We start from the raw sequence: 23,948 nt of genomic DNA on the forward strand, positions 1-23,948 counted from the left end.
ATCTCTAACCTCCTCCATGATTTTATTGGGAGTGCAGGATAAAATTGGAAGGAAGGAGGTGGGGGGGGGGGGAGACTCCGATCTTTGTTGCTATGACCATACTCAGGCTTCCTGTCAGCAGTGATGGGCCTGATTACTTTCGATTCATAACATGGAAAAAGCAATGTATGCTAAGACAGGAATTTGTGCCAGAAAAAAAGGGATTGGTTATTTGGGACAGGTTGACCAACTGGGTATGTCACACCACTTTGCAACATAGGGGGAATGAAACTTGAAGGGCAATGAGGATTACTGGGCCAATATATGTTGAATAAGTAACCTGTACTGTAAATCTTTTGATCATGAACTCTTTTTGTTAATTTCTGCTCATCTGATATTGCAATATGTGGGATTTATGAGTGGCAACTTCCTTTTGTTTATTATTCCCCCGTAGGGACAAGTCATCAGAACATAAGTCAACAGATTCATGATAAACAACAATATATATATATAACTGATACAAACATTTTTAGCAGATAGCATTTCAGTTCTCCAAATATTCTTGAATTGCACCCCAAATTAATATTCCCAATATTGACCCCCTTCAAAGAATACAGACTCCATTCCAATACGTAAGTATGATATAACTTCGCCCTCCAATGCTCAAATACGGGAGGTTCTTCTTGTAGCCACTCAGAGGCAATGCATAGGCGAGCAATCGTCATTGCAACAAATATCAAATATCTAAATCTAAATAAATCAGTACCCTGTTTCACATTTTCACTTATACCTAGAAGCATCATAGCTGGAGAAATTTTTACAGTGAGTTTTGTAATCATAGAAAGAAAGTTTTCAATGTGGATCAAAAAGTCACGCAATTTACAGCATTCATAAAATATGTGAGTGCTATCAGCATTGTTAGCTCTACATCGAAAACATTTCCCATCATATTGTGATCCCCACTTTCTCATACGCTCTGGTGTATAATATAACCAAAAGGTAGTTTTAAAAAATGGAGCTTTCAAATTAGCCGAAAGGAAGGCTTCCTTATACAAATCAATTGCGTCTTCTATTAATAAAGAAGATTCCCCCAGCTGATTCTGCCAATACACATTAAATTTCTGCAAATCATCAGTTCTGTATTCCATTAATAAATTATACAAAACCCCTATTTTCTCGCCTCGGCGAATCGCCTCTACCAACGAATTAGTTTCACCACTGACATGTCTTCTGTTAATAAAGTCTCTTAACTGAAGATATTTTAAAAAAGCCGATTTAGTCAAGTGATACTTTAAAGTCAGCTTTTCAAAAGTGACTACTGTTGCATCTAAATCAAACATATCCCCTATTTGTGTTATCCCTCGATGTATCCAATCCGACACCACCCGGTCATGAAAAACAGAAGGTAATATTTTATCTGCATTAAGCGGCGTGTAATACGATACTTTCCTGATATTAATCATTTTAGTTATCCTTCTCCATACCTTAAAGGCTGCATCCAGTACCTTATACCGAGTTCTCTTATAATAATTACCCTTCAACTCTTTAAACCGGCTACGTCTAGAGTGTATTCCCAGCATTAGGTAAAATATAGAGGGTGCTTCAGCCATATCCTCTACTGGTTCCCCCGTTAGCAAAAAACGCAATCTTTGCAAAACACATACATAATAATATAACAAAAAGTCAGGAATTGCCCGACCCCCTCTCTCGACCGGGAGAGTCATCCATCTCATTGCCCTCCGAGGTTTCCCTGGAGACCATATAAATTTGGTGCATGCTGATTGTAGCTTTTGTATATATTGGGATGGAATCTCAAGAGGTATAGCTCTAAACATATAAAGGGCTTTTGACAAAATACTCATCTTGTTTACATTTCCTCTTCCTATAATTGACAGTTGCAATCGCCCCCACCTGTCTAGTGACTGCTGAATATGTCGAAACGTATTACACCAATTGGCCTCTACAATGTCTTTCATAGATGTTTTAATTATGATACCAAGATATGTAGCTTCAGAAACCACTCTCGCATCACAAAATCGCAGATTCTCAGTGCATAGAACTTGGGTCTTTCCTGAGTTTAGTTTGTAGCCGGATTTAGCTCCAAATGCTGAGGCCAGTTGCTCAATCTCTAATAATGACTCCGCTGGTTTAATCGTCACAACAGCCACGTTATCCGCATACGCGGATACCGTGTGCTCTATATTTTGGGCAACAAATGGCTTAATTGAGGGATTGTTTGATAATCGCTTCAAAAAAGGATTAAGAAATAAGGCAAACAAAAGTGGCGAGCAGGGACACCCCTGTCTTGTCCCTCTAGTGATTTTAATAATATTAGATTTCCGTCCCATAGCAGCAATCCTTGCATTTGGGGCAGTGTATAGTACCTGTATTGCTGTCAAAAAAGAATCACCAAACCCTGACCGCCTCATGACCTCCCATAAGTATTGCCATTCTACACGGTCAAAAGCTTTCTCAGCGTCGAGTAATATTAAAGCAAGAGCACGTTTTTCGGCCTGAGCTATATCCAGTAGAGTAATAACTTTATTTATGTGCGTCACAGCACCTCGGTTAGGAATGAATCCGTGTTGGACTAGAGAGACTATGGGAGTTATAACTTTTGAAATCCGATTAGCCAATATCTTTGAATATACTTTACTATCGCAATTGAGCAAAGAAATTGGTCTATAAGATCCCGGGATTTCAGGGGGTTTGCCCTTTTTATTAAACACAACAATCATCGCCTCATCCCAGGACTTTGGTGCTTTACCTCGTTGTGCAGCTCTCACAGTATCAAGCATGATATGTTTTAAATGATCAAAAAATAGTTTATACACCTCCCCTGGAATGTAATCAGGTCCGGCTGCCTTACCATTCGCCAAACTTTTCACAGCAAGCTCTAATTCTTCTAAAGTGATTGGACTATCCAGCCATTCCTTTTCCATATCAGAGAGCTGTACAAACTCCCCTAGATCAAATCTGTCATTGCTATCTATTTTTTGACCCGTATACAATTCCGTATAATATTGATGAAATATATCAAGAATCTTTTCTGGGTCCTGTTGTAATTTACCCTGTTGATCTTGCATTCTAGTTATAGATCTAGAGGTTGATTGCATCTTTAATTTTAAGGCAAGTGACCTCCCAATCGCCTCACCGTACTCATGGATATGTCATTTATGTACCAGGTACTTTCTTGCGTTATCTTGGCTCCATATCCCCGTTATCTTTCCTCGACATCTAGCTACTTTCTCCTCTGCATCTGCTATGTTACGTTGATTATCCGTTTTTTGAATTTCTCTTACTAAATTCTCCTTAATGCCGTGTATAAGTCTTGCATTTCCCCCTTTATTTACTTCTGTCTATAATTACCATAACTCACCACTTCCCCCCTAAAGCACGCTTTGAATGTATCCCAAACTATATCAATATTAGCCGTGCCCGCATTAATATTAAAAAATTCAGTTATCCACTTTGACATATTCAATTTAAACTCTTCATCAAGACATAGTTTCCTGTCAAAAGTGAACATTCTTACTTCTGAATCTCTCGTGTAGTCCGGTATAATTAAAACAAGGGGCGCATGATCTGACGTTACTTTAGGAAATATTTCCACATATGCTTCAGCCAACAATGATGGAGGAGAAAAAAAATAATCTAAGCGAGCCATTTTTTTATGTGGGTACGAATAATATGTATAGCCAGGTAATGTAGCTTTCAGATTACTCCATACATCTAGCAGACCGTGATCATTTACCAAATTGTATAAAGCCCGAAACACCTTTGGTTTACGGCCAGCATATTTCTCTGGTCCACTAGTGAGTTCTGTATTTTTAAAATTAATATTCATGTCTCCACATATTATCACCGGTGTTATCCAATTTGCTAATTCCATATTTAAATCTATAAAAGTTTCTGGTTCATCTAAATTTGACCCATATATTGAGCACAGTGTAAAATGAGCAGATTTGATTTTTATCTCGGCTATAGCCCACCTGCCCCATTTGTCCGTTAAACTACGAATTAGTGTACACACTCGTGGTTTTGCTAAAATCATAACTCCCCTAATCATTGTGGTCTGTTGTGATGCACAAAGCAGTGAATATCCCAGGTCTTCTGCGACCAAGCGATTGCTCCATGGAAGATGTGTCTCTTGGAGACATACAATGTCTGATTGAATATACCGAAGCTCAGAGGCTACCTTGTATCTTTTTTTCACGTTATTAAGGCCGGACACATTTAAAGAACCAATTTTAATGTTGTAAGCCATTCAAATATATATTCATCATGACCCAGCATACTGGGGTGCGAATCTTTCTAATAACCAAATATGTCCTTATAATCATGATCTTACCACAAAAATGTTCCTCCCTGATCTGTGACTTGTCCCTCACCGTTTTTTTTACCCCTTTTACCCCCACCGACTTCCCGTCCCCTTCACCACTCAAATACCCTGGGTGCCCCCCCCCTCTCCCCTACTACCCTCCCCCTCCCTTTTACCGAGGCTTTAGGACTGATGGTCCTTTGATGTGGAGCCTCCCAGACCTCCAGCCTACCCCCACAAGGATACCATTTTACATATGATCATCTGTTTACTGATACACATGAGAAAACATGAGAAAGCAACCTCTACTAAACCCAGATTAGCACTAGACTGCTTTGATTTATAATAACATGCTGCATACAACCTATTGAACTCTGCTCCTTATAGATCCTGTAAATATTCTTTTGCAGCCTTTATATTCGTAAAATAGAGAGACTTTTCTTTATAAATGACTCTGAGTTTAGCAGGGCTCATTATATAGGCTTGCGCGCCCTTGCTCTGGAACTGTGTGACCAACTGGCGTAACTGCCATCTATTATCCATGAGTGGGAACTTCCAAGCTTATTATGAACTTCCTGCAGAATTTTAGTCCGATAAACACCTATGCACTTGACACTTTATGTACCTTTTGTCCGGTATAGGCTATTAGCAGGATGTTACTAATATGTATAAATGTATCCAGAAAGTTTGTAAGGGAGATGGTACTATGTGGAAAATGGCAATACATTTTTTTTTTAAAAAGAGAAAGGATGTTGTCTTCCTCTTTCTCTTGCAGGCCTTCTCTCCAAGTAAGGCTACTTTGGTTGCAGCAAATGTTCTTCCCAGACAAAAAGGTTATAGCTTACCAAAAGAGCTATGGAGCTAGTCACTTTCACAGAGGTCACAATTGAACTGCAGACTTTACTGCCAACAGTACGGTTTATTGATTTCCTTATCTGGTTGAAAAATAGGTAACCGTACTGTAGCATGATTCTGGCTAATTACTACAACAGTGATTGAATATGGGGGAGTATCAATAAGTCTGTATTCCTTACTAAGTTGTGCTTAGGCAATGATTGCTTGGGGAGCACTGGCCTCAGCTTTTTTCCTTCAAGCAGTGGACTGATTGGAGAAAACTTCATATGAGTTGAAAGGGCCGTAAGCAGAACCGAGGAGCTGTCACAGACAGGTGAGAGTGAGGAACAGGTTTCATCAGATCATCTGCAGGTGGAGTTTGACTTTAAGTTGGCACTAAAGATGGAAGATCAATTGCAGCAGCAGACTTCTGCCTTGATGAAGAACCAAGCTCTGAATGCTCAGATTCTGTGACAGATGTAAGACACTGTGCTAATCATTTTAGATGCTTAGACATTGAAGGTGATATAGATGCTATCTGCCTTGATCTTCACGAGTGACATATGCAAAAGAAACAATTGATGAACGGATGCTAAAAATGCAAACATTCACCCCTAGTCACAAGGATCTGGGTTCAATACATCATTCTTTTGCTCACCTCACCACTCCAGTTTGGACCCAGCCATATGCAAATCAGTCTTGCCCCTGTTCCTTGTGGGAACTGTCCAGCCCGAACTGCCAAGCCAAGTCCTCCCAGGACCGGAAACAATCATTCTGGGACCGGTTTCAGGGCATCACCCTTCATCAGCCAGGCTAACTTGAATCCAGTAGTGTAGTGAGCATGGGACCCACGTCTGGGCATACCCTTCCCACTTAGGGCGACATATGCAAAAGAAACAATTGATGGACGGAATGCTGAAAATACAAACATTCACCCCAAGTCACAAGGATCTGGGTTAAATCCAGTATTATTTTGCTCACCACTCCAACCCAGTTTGGACCCAGCCATATGCAAATCAGTCTTGACCCTGTTCCTTGTGGGAACAGTCCAGCCCGAACTGCGAAGCCAGGTCCTCCCTGGACCAGAAACAAGCATCCTGGGACCGGTTTCAGGGCATCACCCTTCATCAGCCAGGCTATCTTAAATCCAGTGTTGTAGTGAGCCGGGACCCACGTCTGTGGGACTTACCACAGGAGTTTGTGTTAGAGAAATCTGCAGTCGTAACTGCATTTACACCTGCCTGTAATCCCTATGTAAAATACTGGAAAGGCAAAAATGATATATTTTCAGGCATTCATTTTCTGTTTACACCACAAATACCTTTGTTAATAAGACCTGCAGTACGGTTTTCAAAGAGGATTTACAATTACCTTTCACTCAATAACTATTACCCATCTATAGATGGCTCTAATTTTATGCAGCTCAGACAATAATGTGTGTCTTACTTTACATTAAAAGCTTATAGGTTTAGGTCTTAGAAGACCATGATCCCCCAAGGTAGCAGCATCTCTTACCTGTCATCAGTGCTTTGTTCATCATGTAATAGACGTTCCTTATTTAACCCTATTTTTTCCAATTCATGTGTGAGCTTTTCTAGCTCATTATTCATTTGTTGTGCTTTAAGTTTTTCATTAACTAAATCCTATTGAAAGAAAATAGAAATTAATTAATGTTTGCAATTTATTACACATATGCAGAGAAAGGGGGAAGAGAGAGAAAGAGACAATGAGGAAGGAACAGAAATGGCAACTATGGTGTGGCAGAGGGATAAAGAAAAACAACAATGGTTTTACAGATTAGATTAATGCTACTCATATTTATGTGTATATATTTTTTTTAAAACACCTCCATTGCAACTGCTTTTCCTTTGGAAAACTACCTCATTCAACTCCAGCCTTCTCCTGACTATTATTGCTCCTTCACTTCAAAATGCTTAGAGTATGGATTGTTGGCCATAGCTATATCTATAGGGCTAAAGAGGTTGCAAAATGAGAGGTATTGACAGGGACTTGGGTTTGCCAAATGTGCAGATGACTTGGTTTGGACAGAGAGAGTTAACGTTTCATCAATTGCTGGCTTTGATTAAATCCATTGTGGATTCCCAAGCTCCTCACCACATGATTGTGCACTGTGGTGGCAATAACTTAGGCACATTGACTAGGGTAAGGCTGGAAATCCTAATGAAAGAAACCTTTGAAGAACTGATGTCGCTTTTCCCTCACACTGTCATGGTGCACTCTAATATATGCCAAAGACAGAAATGGAAGTGTTCAACTCAACTCTGTCCATAGATTGACAAAGCCAGGAAACATGTTAATAAAACTGTTTCGGCATTCCTCAGAGACCATCACATGGGCTCTATCTACAACAACAACCTGCGTTTTGACATGCATGGAATTTATAGAAATGATGGAGTGCACTTTATAGATGAAGGCAATAGGGTGTTTCTAAGTAACCTGAAACTCTGCATCCAGTCTTATGTATAGCAGTTATATACACACAACCAACACAACGGCTCTTGTCAGAACCACCCTAGTACCTGAAATATTGAGAAGTTTTTTTCTAAAGGGTTTTTTTATTTCGTTTTTGGGGATCTTAATGACGAAGTCGTGATCCCCGCGAATATGTCGCAAAAACAGTAAACAAAAGCAGGCATTCAATGGCCACCAACACATCCAAAAATATTATGTAAAAAAATCCATTCTAACTATTGCCCTACACACATTACTATATACATACTTCTTTCAAAGAATGTTTAAACTCATATTTTTGTATTACGTTTCTTTAAACCATCTTTCAGACCTATTCTCCGTTTTAGCTGTTATTCAGGACTTTGCGACGACTTCGTTAACCGCGATGATTGCACCTTTCACATAAAGTGTAAAACACATATATCCACACATACCACAGTATATTACACACAATGGGTTTATTACTGTACATTTCAAAGTCATGTTTTTCTAGTGTATTTCTAGAACAACCATCTCTAAAACCTATTTTATATTTTCATGGTGACTCTGGATATCACGATGACAGCGGTAATCGCGATCCCCGCGGATTTGTCACGAAAACGGAAAACAAAAGCAGGAATTCAATAGCTACCAACACATAAAAAATTATAACTATATAATTAATTCTAACCATCACAGTAGATAACTCACTAACTAAATAACTCTGTAAAAACATTTATCAGAATCTCAATGTGATACAATGTGTCGTAATGATTCACTGATATATTTTTTTATATTTCCACCAATATTCGCGATGACATCGATAGTCGTGACGGTGCAGCGACGGTACATAGGGTGGCTGCGCTAGCGGTCCGGACGTCGTCGCAAATATCGCGCACAATTAAAAAAAAATCATTTTGGACACATAACTTGTGTAACTAACACCTCCATTTTTCAATCATGTGGTCAGAGTATCTCCACCCTGACCCCTAATGTGGGCTTTCACACAGATTTTCAGCCCTGGGAACCGTTCCCGACAGATGAAATGGCGGCCGCAACTTTCTATTTAGGTTGCGTCCAGCAAATCAGAGCATTCCCTTGGACACGTGCATTCATGAGTCATCGCAAAACCACTACAAAATATCAGCCGCCAGAGATATCACTATAATTTTAAACTTACAATTTCTCAAAAACAACTGAACAGATGTACACTAAAGAAGCAAAAGGCACTTTCTTGAACCGACATCTACCTCTCTGCCAAATTTGGTGTAAGTCCGTTCAGAAGCTCGGACTGTAGAGATGGCTAACTGTTCCTATGGGAATTAACATTACAAATGCAACCTTATTTCGCGCCCCAAATTCTGGGCCCCCACTGAACGGATCATCCTCAACTTTGCCAATCAATACTACCCACATGACACTTTTTGGGCAAAATTTCACGCAGATTAGTCAAACGACGCCAAAACAAAAAATGCTTTTTCTATGGAAACTAGGTCCTGACTATAACTACCCCCTGGCGACCACCAGTAGAATATATATGTAGAATATATATATATATATATATCTATATATATATATATATATAGATATATATATATATATATATATTTCCTCAACACACCTGCTTTCCTTATAAGACAAGCACCAGAACGCTCAGGTTCACTTTATTGAAGCCGGATTTATTGTTGCTCACAGTAAAACAGGTAATGCATTTGGACTGCAGTTGTGGTCTTGGTCAAACAGTTTACTATTGCCATCAACCACTTATTTATACATGTTCCTGACATTTAAAAATTTAAAGTGACAGTGCCATTTTCATTATTAAAGTGATATATGCAAGTGATTAACTGGCATACTGCTTTTGCAGAAAGACAATCGACCGTGATAGCTCAGCTGTGCTGAAACATTCAGCGGCGGCTCCTCTGCAATGGCGGAGGAGCATCGCCCCACTGCCTGGCTCAGAGCCAGCAAATGAAAAATAAAACTATGTTCTTGCAATGTTTTGTTTTGCATATGCCGGCTCTGAGCCAGTGCTGTAGGGAGGGGCGGGCCGAGACATAGGAGGGGGAAGGAGGAGTACAAAGTGCCATGCAGGGCAACTTTCTGCCGTCTTTGAGAACCCCAGGGCCCGTGAGGGTCCATCCATGGCACCCACACATGCAGTTATGGTGACCCAAGCACTGAGGTGATAATTAATTATTGTTGGCATGTATGGCATGATGGTGCCTACCCTAACAATGCCTGCCTTGGCTTAATGGTGGTGGTTCCTGGCGTATTTGTGGGCAGCCTTGTTATGATGATAAAAATGTCTGAGCTACTTCCTGTTCTCCTCTTCACACCATTTTCTTCTGCAGTCTCTCTCAGACATTTGCGCTACTCTTCTCCTCATATCTTAATTTTTTTTAGTTTATACATTTCTTTGTTTAATTTTAATGGATAGTGCCTTTTGGGGACACAATGCCTTTTTCCTACTCTCAACACAGCAAAATTATTACATATCTCTCTTCACTTGCAGTGCTTCCAATCCCAGCTTACACTTCATGGCAACAAAAATCTTATATTGGACTCCAGCTCTGTCAAATAGTGAAGGTACGAAACTGAAAAGCAAAATATAGCAATTCCCATAACTATGAAACATACCTCTTCCTTCACCCACCAAGCATTCGCCCCCAGTTCTCCAAATGATATTCAGGAGCTCATGTCCGGGCTCTACCATGGTCTGCTTCCCAAGCATCTCAAGCATACATAACAAGGCTATGATCCTAATATCTTTCTGAAAACTCAATCTGCATGTCACTCCGAATCCCTTTCCTCTTCAGCACCCTCTTTTCTCTCTCTACTGCACATACTTCCTTGCATTTCTTTCACTTCACTTCACAACACACACACACACCACACACGCACTCACCTGTAAGCACTGAATTTTCTTTAACTTACACTCTTTTCAACGCTCTTTACCTCCTACTCACACTTTCACATATAATATCACTTGCAGTGGGCAAACAGGACCATTGCTCTGTGTGTTCTGCAGAGAGACCAAGAATTGGATGATCATTTATACGGAACCCCCTTATTACTGAGCATTCTGCACTACTTTTGGCCCGAACTTCACAGCTTTCAATCATGGCTCACTTGCAACCTCAACTTACACGTCTATCTACATAGAGGCAAATGTTTTCACCCTACACATTCTACAGGAGTAATATGTTGCATGAAAAAACTACAGAAACTCACCAAACTGGAAAATGCTAATATTCTTCAGAAATGCAAGAGGAAGTAAAATGGGAAATGTAAACAAAAACATAGTCGCTCTTCCCAGGGAGAGAGGGCATTGTCTGGTCGTGCTGGCTATGATTATCGCTGGTGGTGGGCCATAAGAGGGTGTAGGGGTCAGGACATTTACAGATGGGGCAACATTGTCTCTTGTGACACCTAGCACTGGTTTTGCTACACATTGACCCTTGCCGCAGAGGTTGCTACCACAAATCTTTAGGAAAAAGAACTTGCCAGCGAGCCTTCTCCTGCCCTGCCCCAAAGATATGGAACTCTCTTCCACCAGAAATACACAGAATCTCCTCAATGATTGCTTTCAAACTGGGCTTTTCACGTAAACTGGGGGTGAAACCTTTGGAGGCAGTTTTAAAGGTATATGCTGCTAAGTGCATTGCTATTGCCATGTATAGTGCAGACCTGTGGGGTTTTAGGCCAGTTAAAATGCTTCAGATTACGGAAGATAATTTCCTTAAAATGATTCTCTCCCTGCCAAGATCCACTGCCGGTTTTATAGTACATCAGGAATGTGGCGTGGACTATCTGGAAGATCGAATCGCCATGGCCCCTTTATTAAAATGGATATCAGTGTGGCTTAACCAGGAACTGGAAGTGAACCATGAAATTTTTAAGGATTGCCTAAAGCTAGTTTATTGGGACAAGATCCCCTGGCTGAAATATGTACAACAACTATGTGTAAAGCTAGGCCGGCCTGAATTGTTTACTAAACCATCTAACTTGGTGAAATGTGACTTAAAGTGGGTTAAAAACACTTTTCTGTTGAACCGAGGGATGGACAGAGAAGGTCTGGAGCTGTTAAAGCCATCAGTCAGGTCTCACCAACTGATTGCATCCTCTGGACATGATCTGGAACTTTATCTAAAGGTTGTTAATAACTCAAATCATAGATTCCTTTTAACCAAGTTCCGATTAGACAAAATTCATCTGTTAATTTCCGGCCGTCCAGGTTGGATCAAGCCCTCTGATTTAGGTTTGTGTACATGTGATGGCTTTTCGATTATGGATACTGTTCACTTTTTGTTTTTCTGTGATCATTTTAAGGATATTAGGAAAAAAATAATTTTACCCCTGCTAAAAGGGAAAGGGTTTAGGCAAGTAAAGCCAGCTTTATTATATCTCCAATTACTATCAGATATATGGGAAATTTACAATGTAGCTAGTTTTTTTACAATAGCGGTGAGACTCGGTAAAAAGATCACCTGGTCCTAGATGTACTATTGTAAATATTAATCTTTGTAATTTGAATCTAGTTTTTAAAAAAAAGTTCTTTTGTCTCTTTCATTAAATGAAATATGTATCATAGTTTTTTAACATTGACATTATGTGTTAGCTCTTTTTAAAAAAAAAAAAGGTATTTTCTCCCCTTTTTTTTTTTTGTATTTTTACGTAACTATGTTGGACCATCTTGTGTGTTTTTGTACTTTTGTGGTTTCTGAAATTGAACCGAATAAAGTATTTCTTGACTTGACTTGAAACTGGAAGTCAAAAGATTCTTAATGAACAAATTCCTACCTTAATTGGGCTAGGTTCACCTGCTCAAGGTCATTGATTCTACAACCACTGGACCATCATTGGATGCTGCTCTTCTTTATCTCATAGTGTGCCCCCCCGTTTAGTCCTCTATGTACCTGCTTATTGTATTACTCTCCTTTGACCCATGCATCTTGTAATTATGTGATTATTATTCCTACTTAATGTCGATATTGTATGTATTACACTCCTTCCATCCTCTTTGTAAAGCGCTCTGATATCCTTCAGGATCTTGTTCGCGCTATATAAAACTTTATAAATAAATAAATAAAATACATAAATAAAGTGACAAGTGCCTAAATGTTCAATGTCAAATTGCCATACTATTGCACATACCATGTTGATGTAATTTCATGTATAAACATACTTTAGTGAAAATATGCATTTGCGGATTTGATTCACAGCAAATTAGCGGAATACTCTGAATTAGGGGCAAGTGCTTTTTTCCAACCTATCACTGAATAGTCCACCCCTAAATGCATCAAAAGACCATACCAACAACAACAACATTGTAAAATGTGCAAAGTACAGCTACATTGGATAAGGCAACATGCTAATAAAGTGCATGTACATTGAACAATGCATAAACGTCAGGTGAATTAAAATCTTACATAAGAAATTACGGAATGGATCTGGAGAGAAATAGTTTTAAAACCTATCGTATCTTATTAACATTCGCTAGTGGTATCTGCAAGAGAATTGACTGTGTTTCTCTACAGGTGTAAATGCATGTCCTCCTCAGTGTTAACACTATTTGGAATCCTTGAATTGAACCGAATAATGTGTCTAGATTCCAGATGTCTCAGATATCTTTCTCTATTACCACCTCTTAACCTCATTGGCACCTGGTCCAGTACAAAATATTCCAAATAATTGATGTTACTATCATGTGTCAATTCAAAATATCTCGCCACTGGATACGTCTGATCTTTATTTCTAATAGCTCTAACATGCTGTTATAGGGACATTATAGTTGGGCTTAGATTTCACTCGCACAAAACCAGTGAAATTCAGCAACTATAGTTTGCTGATCTAACTATAACTCGTGCCCCAGCAATGCACTGCTTATGACCTCACATATTACATCACTCATGACATGGACAGTGACATCACTGATGACATCACTGATGGCATCTCAAATGATATCACTGATGACATAATCCAGTGACTGTGAGGGTTTTAAAAACGTTTATGAGAGTTAAATATATATATATACACCAAGGTGTATTGGTGAATCAGTGGGTGTATGAGTGCCTGTATGGATGATTCAGTGGGTGCATGACTGACTGTATAAGTGAGTGATTAGGTGTCTCAGAGAATGTATGGTGAGTGACTGGTTGTGTGAATTTTTGTATCAATCTGTCAGTTGGTATCTAAGTGGCAGTATGGGTGGGTGTGTGAGTGGGTATGTGAGTGGCTGTATGGATAATTGGTCATCTGAGTACCTGTATGAGTGTCTGTGTGGGTGGGTGAAGGTGTGTGTGACTGCCTGTTCGGATGAGTGAATGGGTGAGTCAGTGGCAGTATCGGTTAGTGAGTGTGTGTGAGGGGCTGTATGGACGAGTCAGTGTGTGTATGGCTGTGTTGGTGCATGAGTGGATGTGTCAGTGGTATATGGGCGAGTAACTAGTTATGTGAAAGGCAGCATAGGTGATTGATGGGGTATATGAGAGACTGTATGGATGAGTGAGTGAATGTGAGAGTGGCTTTATGGGTGAGTGTGTACTTGGGTCAGTGATTGTATAGATGAGTGAGTACATTCTAGTATATGTATGAGTAAGTAATTGGGTGTGTGAAACTGTATGGGTGAGTAAGTGGCTGTGTGATTGACTGTGTGGGTGAGTGAGTAGGTTTGTGAGTAGGTTCTATCGGCGACTGACTCAGTGTGTGAGTATCTGTATGGGTGTATATGTCAATGTCTGTAGTGAGTGAGTTGGTGTATGAGTGGCTGTATGGGTGAGTGAGTGAATTTGAGTGTAGATCTATGAATCAGTGAGTGGATGAATAAGTACTAGTATGGGTCTGTGAATAGGTTTGTGAATGGTTCTGTGGGAGTGAGTGTATGAAAGTTTCTATTGGGGAATGAGTTGGTACATTGGTGATTTTGTGGATGATATCATTTGAGATGTCATCAGTGATGTCACTGGTCACGTCATGAGAGATATAATATGTGAGGTTATAAGCAGTAAATTGCGGGGGTGCAAGTTATAGTTAGCTCAGGTAACTATAACTCTTGAATTTCACAGGTTTCATATGAGTAACATCTGAGCTTAACTATAATGTCCCTGTAACCTTTGTTTTTTTCAGTGAATTTTGAAGTTTTTTTTAACGGGAAGTAAAATGCCCATCGCAATGCCCAGTGGGAGTGACGTTGAGCACAGGGCCTGGCATTGTGCCGCCAACACCCAAGCTTGTTGCTCCTGCCCCCTCATCCTTGCCTTCCATTGTCCATGTCCATGACTCTGTTCCCTCATTACAGCGTGTGACCTTTGTTCTGCTACTGCCCTTCCTGCCTGCCCTGAACAGTTAGCCTGCTGCCCCATCCACCTCCTTTCTAACCTTTGGTGTCCGAATCCATGCACCCTCCTGCCAAGTATGGTCCGATGTGCTGCTACTACCTTCCATTTAGCTTGATCTCCTTGCCCACTCCTCCTGTCCTCCGTTCCCCAATTCTATGCAGCATTATTGTCCTCCTACTTAGCTTCTGTGATTAGCTTGCTGTCCCTATTCTCCTTCGCCCTGCCCTCTGATATCTGTGTGCATGCCCCTGCCCTGCTCCTTTCTGCCCACCATATTACATGGCTCTGTCACCCTCCTTTCTACTCTGAGTGTTCTGTTGAGCTTTGCTGGAGTCAAGCTATCCAGGCTGATGAAGGCTGATAGCCAGAAACTGGTCCTTGGATGCTTGATTCCGGTCTGGGAAAGACATGGCTTGGTAGTTCGGACTGGACTGTTCCCATGAGGCACAGGGTCAGAGCTGATTTGCATATAGCCAGTGTCTAACCCAGGGTGGTGTGGAGTGCAAAAAAACGATGGATTTAGGCCCAGATGCTTGTACTGGGGTGAATGTATGACATTGTTCTACATTCTGTCCATCAACTGTGTTTTTTGCAATTTTCACCCCGTGTGGGCTGGGTATGCTCAGACGTGAGTCCCAGGCTCTCCACACCACTGGAGTCAAGCTATCCAGGCTGATGAAGGCTGATAGCCAGAAACCAGTCCTTGGATGCTTGATTCCGGTCTGGGAAAGACATGGCGTGGTAGTTCGGACTGGACTGTTCCCATGAGGCACAGGGTCAGAGCTGATTTGCATATAGCCAGTGTCTAACCCAGGGTGGTGTGGAGTGCAAAAAAACGATGGATTTAGGCCCAGATCCTTGTACTGGGGTGAATGTATGACATTGTTCTACATTCTGTCCATCAACTGTTCAACTGTGTTTTTTGCAATTTTCACCCCGAGTGGGCTGGGTATGCTCAGACGTGAGTCCCAGGCTCTCCACACCACTGGAGTCAAGCTATCCAGGCTGATGAAGGCTGATAGCCAGAAACCGGTCCTTGGATGCTTGATTCCGGTCTGGGAAAGACATGGCTTGGTAGTTCGGACTGGACTGTTACCATGAGGCACAGGGTCAGAGCTGATTTGCATATAGCCAGTGTCTAACCCAGGTTGGTGTGGAATGCAAAAAAACGATGGATTTAGGCCCAGATCCTTGTACTGGGGTGAATGTATGACATTGTTCTACATTCTGTCCATCAACTGTGTTTCTTTCAATTTTCACCCCGAGTGGGCTGGGTATGCTAAGACGTGAGTCCCAGGCTCTCCACACCACTGGAGTCAAGCTATCCAGGCTGATGAAGGCTGATAGCCAGAAACCGGTCCTTGGATGCTTGATTCCGGTCTGGGAAAGACATGGCTTGGTAGTTCGGACTGGACTGTTACCATGAGGCACAGGGTCAGAGCTGATTTGCATATAGCCAGTGTCTAACCCAGGGTGGTGTGGAGTGCAAAAAAACGATGGATTTAGGCCCAGATCCTTGTACTGGGGTGAATGTATGACATTGTTCTACATTCTGTCCATCAACTGTGTTTCTTGCAATTTTCACCCCGAGTGGGCTGGGTATGCTAAGACGTGAGTCCCAGGCTCTCCACACCACTGGAGTCAAGCTATCCAGGCTGATGAAGGCTGATAGCCAGAAACCGGTCCTTGGATGCTTGATTCCGGTCTGGGAAAGACATGGCTTGGTAGTTCGGACTGGACTGTTCCCATGAGGCACAGGGTCAGAGCTGATTTGCATATAGCCAGTGTCTAACCCAGGGTGGTGTGGAGTGCAAAAAAACGATGGATTTAGGCCCAGATCCTTGTACTGGGGTGAATGTATGACATTGTTCTACATTCTGTCCATCAACTGAGTTTTTTGCAATTTTCACCCCGAGTGGGCTGGGTATGCTCAGACGTGAGTCCCAGGCTCTCCACACCACTGGAGTCAAGCTATCCAGGCTGATGAAGGCTGATAGCCAGAAACCGGTCCTTGGATGCTTGATTCCGGTCTGGGAAAGACATGGCTTGGTAGTTCGGACTGGACTGTTCCCAAGAGGCACAGGGTCGGAGCTGATTTGCATATAGCCACTGTCTAACCCAGGGTGGTGTGGAGTGCAAAAAAACGATGGATTTAGGCCCAGATCCTTGTACTGGGGTGAATGTATGACATTGTTCTACATTCTGTCCATCAACTGTGTTTTTGCAATGTTCTGTTGAGCTGCCATAGCCCTTCCCACCTGCCTAGCATGGTCAGATGGCTGCAGCTGCTCCCTGCCACCTCCACCCCGTCTGTCCAAGTTCCACGCCCCTATCCCCTCCTAACTGTCCGCCATTTTTCTGCCACTCCCTTCTGCCCTCCATGCTTTGCTGTGCTGCAACTGCTCCTCTGGTCTACCCTGCATGGTCTGTTGTAAAGTTCCTTCCCCTGCCCTCTTTTGTCAGTGTCCAGGCCCTACCCCTCGTTTGGGTCCTCCATGGTGTTTTGTGCATGCCTCTGACCCCTCCCACTTGCCCACCATGGCCGTTGTATTGCCACTAACCCTCCTGCTTGCCATGCATGGTCTTCTGTGCTGCCACAGCCTCCCACCAGCCCTGTGTGGCCAGCTTGTTGCTCCTGATCCCCTCGCACCTTCTTTCTGTTGTCTCTTTGTATGCCATTATTGTCTACATGTTGCCCTAAATTGTGTGTTGTGCTTTCAGTTCCCATCCCACCTGCCCTCCATTGTTAGCTTGCTGCTAATGCCCTGTCCGCTTGCCCCCTGCCCTCCGTTTTCCATGTGCAGACCCCTATCCCCTCCCTCCTGCCTTGTTCGGTCCGCTGTTGGTCCCCTGTCCCCTCCCTCCTGCCCTTCATGGTCCGTTATGCTGCAACTGTACCTCTTGCTGCTCTTGCCTCTTCCATTCTGTTATCTGTTGTCTATGTGCATGGCCCTGTTCCTGCCCTATCGCTTTCCACTGTCCGTTTGATGCACCGCTATCCAGCTTGCCCTGTGTGATGTATTTTGCTGTAGCAACCCCATGACACCTACCGTGTAAGGTCAGTTTGGTGCCATGCCCATCTCCCTCCTGCCCTCTCTTATCCGAGTCTGTAACCCTACCCCATTCCTACCCCATTCCTCCTGCCCTCCGTGATCCAATGCAGCAAACGTGCCAACATTTTGAACTTTGTTTGGAGATTTTGAAAAACAAAAAAGAGAGACTTGATGTTTCCCATTGCCTTACATTGCAAAAAAGGCGGTTTTAGGCAGGAGACAAATAAAATAAAGTCCTTTTGGGCTTAAAAGCATCTGGAGTCTCCAGCCTGATTCGGGTCTGTTGGCATATATGGTTGTACTGCCACTGCCTCTTCCTTCTGCCCCCCATTGGTCTTTTATATTGCAGCATCCTTTCTTGCCTGTACTGCATGGTTGGTTAGTTGCCCCTGTCCCCTTTTCCCAGGCCTCCATTGTCCTTTGTGCTGCTGCTCAGCGAGGTGAACTTGTTGCCTCTGCACCCTCCTCCATGAGAGGGTCTTATTCCCATAGAAATTATGGTTAGTGCTCTAAACAACTCAAATGAGGACAGAGCTCTCAAATAGCAACAAAGCACTTTAAAATAATTTGCAATCTTTATGTTTTTTATCTAGTTGATCACATGATTATATTTTACAATTAAGGGAGAGGATGTGGCATTACACCCAGAGCTGTAGACTTTGCAACTGGGGAACCAGGTTCGAGTTCTGGCGGTAGCTCGATATCCTGTGGTTCTCCCCATACGTAATACCAAAATGAATGTGTTCTTGTGCAATGTAATTGATGCTCATGTAAAGTACTTCTATACCTTTAGGTCAAGTCTGCGCTATATAAAAATGAAAAACTTAATAATTAAGTGTTTTGCACACTTCTGTCATTGGGCTACACTTGGGCTATATTTGAGTGATATGTGTGCTATATTTGGGCTTCCTTTTTCACAGGCGGCCATCTTGGGAGACTTATTTGTTATGAAGCTCCCTAATTTCATCATTTACTGCAGTATCCCCAGTAGAAAATTCCTTCAGTTTTCTACTTTTATTCCATCAAGATAGCATTCATCTGTGCCACACTTTTGACATAAATTCAGAATGTTACCATTCTAGTTGCTCATTAGAACACTGTAGTGCTACTGCTGATCACAAGGGAGTTAACTGGAAGCCTGCTGCTGTGGTTGAAAGTGTATGTTTCAGTCTGCATGCGTGCATGTGTTGAAAGTGCATGTTTCAGTCTGCATGTCAGAATGTTTTAATGAAATAGAAGAGGAAGCTAATTGAGAACTCACTTAAAATGTTTTTACCAGTTTGATTCAATCAACATGGCTTCAGGTGTGCCATTCGTTTGTCCTAAGTAACACGTAAGCTATCTAGTTGTTCTTTAGAACACTCAGAGAGGCTGCTGTAGAACACAAGGGGATCAACGGTCAGACTTCATTTTCCTATGGATGCGAAAGATAGTGTGAACGGAGCTGAACCCATAAAGAAGTGTAAGAGGTGAAGCAAGGGAAATAGTAAATATAGTAGACTGGTGTAACTTCATTTGATAATTGTGGCGTTGTGAAATAACATTCTGAGTAGCTATTTTGACAAATATTGAATAATCTGCTATAGCGTTGCCCAAACATTGGGCACCATCACAATTGAAGTCACTATGTGGTGATTACATCGAAATAACAGTACCACATATCACGTTATAGTGGTTCTCCTTGTTATACTTCTTTTAGCCCTGAGGAAGTCACGGGACATTTCTCCCGACAGTGCGACAAAACACATGCTGGCTATGTCTAAGAAGTAATACCGTCGAACAAAAAGAACAATAATGAACAAATACAAAGAAAATTACTACTTACTTCTGTTTATACTTTTGTATTGAATTTATCTGTGTGTGCTGGGGGACTACAAATATGTTGTTTTGTTGTCTTTGGCCACATACTAGGGAGGAGGTTCTCTCTACCTCTTCAGCACCGCTATCTTTTACAATTAATCAGAAATATTATTTTGCGGACCTTTCCTTAGGGTGCCATTTCCCTACATATTCACCGCCCAACTTATTTTAGTATATTCTTCAAATTAGGGGCAGTATAGGGCAAATTGACGATTAAAAATTAATGAGAAAATAAACAGAGACAAGGAAGCAGAAGACCTTTTTAACAACCTCAATAGAGGGAATTCAGCTTTCTTGACAGCAGGAGTGGAAACCCACAACACAAGGATGGCCTCAGGGACAAGTGTATACGACTAGAGAGACTGAAAAAGAATGAGATGTCAAAATGTTGGGACAGTGCTATACTAAGACAATACTTCAAGCTAAACAGAGTACCCAGGGGACTAAGACCTCAGATAATTCCAATATATGATGACTTAGACGAAGACCTATTATTGACTTGGGAAAAAGAGCTAACTGCCAATTCAAACAAATTAGTGGGTATCCTTGTTGAAAACTCAGATAGAAAAGTAGCCAGACTACAAAATGATATAGACACAGTTGAGTTAGAAATTATGAACTTGAGGCCACAAGAACAACAATGGAATTCTTAATGATATCATGATGAGACATAAAACAAAGGAAAGTCAAACAAATAAGGAGGGGTAAATATGATTATAATAGCGGAAGGATTTTTACCTTTTCTAAGAAATGCTATCATTTGGTCCATAGAGACACAAAAGTAAAAACAGGAGAGGGACACTCTATAAGTTCTAGCTCCACATCCCTTGATACCCCGATGACCAATGAGAGTGAATTCGAAAGGGGAGAGGGCACTACAAGTGGTCTAGCTATCGAAAATATTTTTTGGAGAAGTCATGAGAATTAAGAGAGAAAATTGAGATCAGAACAGATGAACTGCACCCACAGGAAGACCAGCAGGGGAAAGAGAGGGGGCACAACCAGAGGTACGAAAAGGGATGAAGACCAGGTCTTGGGATAAAAGGAATTAGGGGATGTCTCTTTAATTAATCTGACTGACAAACTCTTAACTCCAGACATGATATCATTACTCACTAAAGGTATGGGATTTTGCCCCAGTAACATGGGGGACATTTGTAAACTGAAAATTGACCTGTTCAAATTCTTGAGACGTCTAAGGATTAAGGAACACTTTGAGATCAATCCTCCTTCTAATTAAGATTTTACTTTGTGGCAACAAGATTTTGCATCTAGTGACTTATCAATACAAGATGTACTTGATATGAAAATGTTGTTATCCATATCGGATTATGAGGGCGACCCATCCACGACTAGCATGATACTAAAGGATCTCAATACAAATGGACCCTACTGTTACTAGTGGTCTGAAAGAAAAATTCAGATGGACACCTAATTTAAACATGGGTAACAATGTGGATATTTTCCAAAAATGAATACTAAGGGTTCTGGATAGACATGATAACAAAAAAGACTCTTGGTTAACAAAACTAACAACCTCACCAGAAGAGAGCATGAGGCACTTAACACTCTTATGACGAACAACGATATTGTGATACAGGAGGATGACAAGAGTGGGAACATTGTAATCATGAATAGTATAGATTATGAACAAGACATTCATTCACAATTAAATTACCCTAATTGTTATGAAATCCTACCTACAAAAGGACCTGACACCTTCTGAACAGTGAAGGACAATTCTAGGACCTAGGGAGTCTTTTCATCATACAACTTCCCTCACAGGTCAATTTAACCACTACTAACCTGTTAGTCCCGCTGTTCAAAATTCAATCTAAAAAACTTCCATGTACCACATTTCAAACAAGCCTTAAGAGCAAAAACTCCACCATAGAAGAGTGTGTCATGTGAATAAATGTGTAAAGAGGTCAGAAAGTACCTCACGTTATTATCTCCGGGGGGGCTGCTGGTATATATTCACCATTATGCCCACATTATCATCATCTGTAACTTTCTTGACAAAGAAATAGAAAAGTGTAAAGATAAATTCCTCAGAAGTGAGAAATCAAAGAAAGAGAATCAGTGAAGAGTGTATGCAAAAGCACTATTAGTGCAAATATCACTAGACGCAGAAAATAAAGGAGATGATATCCTCAGAGTTAAAATGGGGTACCGATCACTTGCGAAAGGAAAATATTTAATATGCGCAGTAAACGTCCTCAGATTAAAACGGCATCTATTTGGCCATTCATAAATACAAAGGCCAACATGTTTCGTTGCCTACTTTAATTGCGGCAACTTCATCAGGGCTGCTAGGGAATTTGTAATCCACATAACTTTATTGACACTCAGTTTTTGCTATTATCGTTTAACCCACCAAGTATCATACAATGAAGCTTTAGGTATTGTAAATGGCTTACTTATCACTGTATGCTCAAAACACAATTAAGGTTGCACAGTGTTGATTAAACTTTTTGAGAATTCTTTGAGGTGACCCTATATATACTTTACTTAGTTATACAATATCAGTGATTTATGTTTGAAACGTGATAAATGTACGCATAGCACTCCCTTTGATTAATGCCTAATGATACAGAATCTGTTTTCATAAATGGCATGATTAAAATTCCTAGCAAATGCAAGTTATGTTTGAACTTAAATATTGAGACATTTTGACTAAGCGTATGGGTTTCCAATCCACAAATGTGCTCCAGTATTGTCCAAACATTGGGCACCATCACAATTGAAGTCACTATGTGGTGATTACACCGAAATAACAGTATCACATAACCCGCTACAGTGATTCTAATTTTTATACTTCTTTTAGCCCTGAGGAAGTCGCGGGACAATTCTCCAGACAGTGCGACTAAACACAAGTTGGCTATGTCTAAGGCTTGGAACTAAAACGGTCAAACAAAAAGAACAATAAAGAACTAAAGGCAAACAAAATTACCACTTACTTCTGTTTATACTTTGTATTGAATGTATCTGTGTGTGCTGGGGGACTACATATATTTAGTTTTGTTGTATTTGACTGCATACTACGGAGGAGGGTGGTTCTCTCTACCTCTCCATCACCGCTACCTTTTATAATTAATTAGAGATATGTTTTTGTGAACTTTCCTTTAGGGCGCAATTCCCTACATATTCACCGCCCAACTTCTTTTAGTACATTCTTCAAAGTAGGGGGCAGCCCAGGGCACATCGACAATTCAAAATGAGTGACAGAATTAATAGAGACAAAGAAGCAGAAGACCTTTTTAACAACCTCAATAGATAGATAAAAACTTTTTTTAGTTCTCTCTCTCTCTGCCCCGCTCGTGAGTTGAGATATTACGTGCTATGAGTGAGTGAGACTATTAAGTGCTTTTGTTTTTACCACAGACTTACTATTCTTTTTTTTTTTTTTATTCTTTGTAATGTTGCATCGAAAAGCATCATTAATGCATAAAATCAGCAGTCGGCAGGGCGTCAACATTCCACCTCTGTCCGTCAGTGTCGCAACTTTTTGTTCCATTGGCATCAAGTAAAACGCAAGACATCAACTTGAACATAATAAAACAACCCCCCCAAGCAGCAGCATACACTCCCCACCCCCCTCCTCCCCCTCAGACCCACCCAATCTCCCCCTAGTTAGGTCTTCCCTCTCCCTCTTACCTAGTCTATTCAGTCAGTATTCATGTGGCCCCTGTGAGCACTTCAGGCAGATCTACTGCGTAATAACCCCTCCTGTCATTCAACACTTCTCCTTATCGGCGTCATTCCAGACCATGGTATTGTCTCCACTTAGCCCACACTCTCCTGAACTTCTTAGGGCACCCTCTGGCTTTGTACGTTACTCTCTCTGCGGCCATATATAGGTCCAGGCCCCTCCTCCACTCCTTTATATCTGGTGTTTCGGTCGCCCCCAAGTATTTTGCAATATCCCTCTTTGCCACCACCAATGCAAGAACCAAGAAGATAAAGCAGAGGGCGTGCCAAGTCCACCTCAGTTGTCATACCCAGCAGGGCCAGGCTAGGGTCGCGCGTTAGAGCCACTCCCAGAACCTCACTCAGCTCCATGAATATGTGTTCCCAATATGTTTGTATGGCGTCGCATGCCCAAATCGT

At 41.4% G+C, this 23,948-nt stretch overlaps 1 protein-coding gene across 4 annotated transcripts in view; it reads right to left on the minus strand.

The window, feature by feature from the left end:
- CCDC88A (coiled-coil and HOOK domain protein 88A) overlaps window positions 1-23,948 on the minus strand; it is an 822,041-nt gene that overhangs the window by 274,225 nt on the left and 523,868 nt on the right. For all 4 annotated transcript variants that reach the window (XM_078649494.1, XM_078649496.1, XM_078649495.1 and 1 more), the window contains exon 16: window positions 6,650-6,777. In XM_078649494.1, coding sequence (XP_078505620.1) covers window positions 6,650-6,777 — 128 coding nt within the window. The remainder of the gene's footprint in view (window positions 1-6,649; window positions 6,778-23,948) is intronic.

This window comes from Lissotriton helveticus, chromosome 6, assembly GCF_964261635.1.
Source record: "Lissotriton helveticus chromosome 6, aLisHel1.1, whole genome shotgun sequence".
NCBI classification, from domain to species: domain Eukaryota; kingdom Metazoa; phylum Chordata; class Amphibia; order Caudata; family Salamandridae; genus Lissotriton; species Lissotriton helveticus.